The sequence below is a fragment of the Penaeus chinensis genome, chromosome 29 (assembly GCF_019202785.1).
Source record: "Penaeus chinensis breed Huanghai No. 1 chromosome 29, ASM1920278v2, whole genome shotgun sequence".
Classification (NCBI taxonomy): domain Eukaryota; kingdom Metazoa; phylum Arthropoda; class Malacostraca; order Decapoda; family Penaeidae; genus Penaeus; species Penaeus chinensis.
In genome coordinates, this window is record NC_061847.1 from 3,704,739 (window position 1) to 3,707,238 (window position 2,500).

Here is a 2,500-nt window from a genome sequence, read left to right on the forward strand (position 1 = left end):
TGTCCAGCAGCGGGGGAAGGTCCGGGAAGATGCCCGAAATCTGTAAGGTCAAAGTTCAGGTGGATTTTGGTATATACCTCATATCTCCACTGGATTGTGGTTCCGCAGACTGTCATTCACACACAGGCCAAAGAACCACTCTAGAACAGGCATGAATCTTACTTCAAAACGATAAAAAAAACTCCATTCATTCACATCTTTCATGTGACGTGAATGGTCTTATAGAAATATATTTAATACTTTGTAATAATTATATATTACTTAATTAACGTAAGTGATGAGTATGTTGCCATGCTCGTTTGTATTACCTTCTGCATTACAGCCAATATATTGTTAACCGTTTCTTCCTTATACATATGATCTACACTGAAGGTAATGATGCTAACGCTAATAGCACTACTAATAATACCATGGCACACTATGATGATAATGATGATGATGTAGTTGTAGCAGTAGCAGTAGCAGTAGTAGTAGTAGTAGAAGTAGCAATAGTAACAATAATAATAATAATACCACAGCGACCTCATTGATAATAAACAGTAATAGTAAAATAACTAACCTCCTTTTGGATCTTCGGTACAACAGACCAATGCCTCAAGTAAAACGGCATCAAAATGTGCTGCATCAGGTTCAGGAACCGGTGCTTCAAGCTGAGTGGACTCGGATATTCCTCCAGCATCCCAGACACGTAGGCCGGGTTCTGGACGTTGCCCAGCACGGCACTGTGGCACGCGTCCATCCCGAAGGCTGCTATTGTCATGTACGTTAGTTCGTGCACGAACGGGTAGACCATCTGAAACAGGGCTGGCCAAGTTTACCATCACTGGCGCACACTGATATTTGTGTATTTGTATATATGGACATATACTGTATGTACGGCACCTGTGTGTACATTCTTCCACATATATATACATAGACATATAGATAGGTAGATGGATATATATATATATATATATATATATGTATGTATATGTATATATATAATATATGTCTGTATATATACATATATATATATATATATATATATAAAGAGGGAGAGAGGAGGGGGGAGAGAGAGGAGAGAGAGAGGGGGGAGGGAGGGAGGGAGGGAGAGAGAGAGAGAGAGAGAGAGAGAGAGAGAGAGAGAGAGAGAGAGAGAGAGAGAGAGAGAGAGAGAGAGAGAGAGAGAGAGAAACAGACACATCAAACACCCTTACCTCATTCATCATGTGGTCCACAATAATGAGATCGTACATCTTCCTCTTGTCATACAGCTCCGTCACTTCCGGGATTTTATAAAGTTTCTTCGCCATGGCCGGAAGAATATCCTCCAAGAGAGAAAAGCCGCCCGTGGGATCATTCCGGGCTTCAAATAAGTTCATGTTTTCGACATCGAAGTCCTTGAGCCCGTGGTTGATCTCCGTGACGTTGGGATTCTTGGAGGACGCCGGATAACTGGACAGCATCACCACCTGGAGAGAAAGACGACTGGGTTAAAGGGATACGACGGCGAACGTATCCTTATAGTCGTTAAACTGAATCTGTGTTTGATATATTTCTACTTGATTTGAATATCGTGTTTGTGTGTTACTTATAACTTTATTTCGTTTCTTTTATTGGGTTAACTGACATGGCTATTGTCCCATCTTCACCTTCGCCTCCACCGTACTTTTCGATAAGATGTCATATTTATCTACCTGCCTATTTATTTTTCTAACTACAGGTATCTGTCTATCTGTCCATCTACCTTAGCATTTGTCACTATCTATCTATCTATCTACCTTTATATTTGTCCCTCTATCTATCTAACAATCTAACTATTTATCCATCTATCTATCTACCCATCCTTCTACCTACCTACCTATCTATCTAATTATCTCGCCAAACCCCTGACCTTGTGTCCTCGCTCGCCCAAGGCGTCAGCAACGCTCGTGAAGAAGTTCTTGTGGCTCTTCGTCCCCACAGGCAGCAGCATGAGGATCTTGTATGGTTTCTCGAGGGGAGCCAGTTTCCCAAGAGCCGCACCCGCCAGTGCCAGCAAAAGTACAAGTGCCACTCTCATCTGTCGAGAAGGGAATATAAAGAAGTGATATTATTCGGACAGAGGGGTTGAGTTTTTACCATAATGAAGGGATTGAATCCGTCTCAAAGAGGTTGTATGCACAGGTGTAAGGGTACGTGAGAGAGTCCAGGTGATGTTACTCCACTTGGCAATTTACAAATTCTACGTTTTATTTCTCCCTGCTTCTAGATATAAAAAAACAACTATAGTAAGCAGTGTAATAATGATGGTTTTGATGATAATGACAGTAATAGTAAATCAAATGGTAATAACGATAATTATAATCATAATAAAAGTGATATGACAGCAATGATGGTAGCAACATTAATCAAAACAACATATTACCAGCATCCAGTATGAATAATCATCGTACTAACAATAACACCTGCAGTGTCACTTGTAAAGAACAACAGTAATTCTCAATTTAATAATTTCTGCAAGAATAATGCTAAACTGAAA

General features: G+C 40.3%; 1 protein-coding gene across 1 annotated transcript in view; it reads right to left on the reverse strand.

Moving 5' to 3' along the window:
- The window catches only part of LOC125040775 (UDP-glycosyltransferase UGT5-like), a 6,078-nt gene that overhangs the window by 1,885 nt on the left and 1,693 nt on the right, over positions 1–2,500 (reverse strand). The window contains exons 2-5 of the mRNA XM_047635495.1: positions 1,874–2,041; positions 1,197–1,451; positions 560–793; positions 1–40 (exon numbers count right to left, since the gene is read on the reverse strand). The exon at positions 1–40 is cut by the window's left edge and continues 125 nt beyond it. Of these exons, the coding sequence (XP_047491451.1) occupies positions 1–40; positions 560–793; positions 1,197–1,451; positions 1,874–2,041 (697 nt within the window). The remainder of the gene's footprint in view (positions 41–559; positions 794–1,196; positions 1,452–1,873; positions 2,042–2,500) is intronic.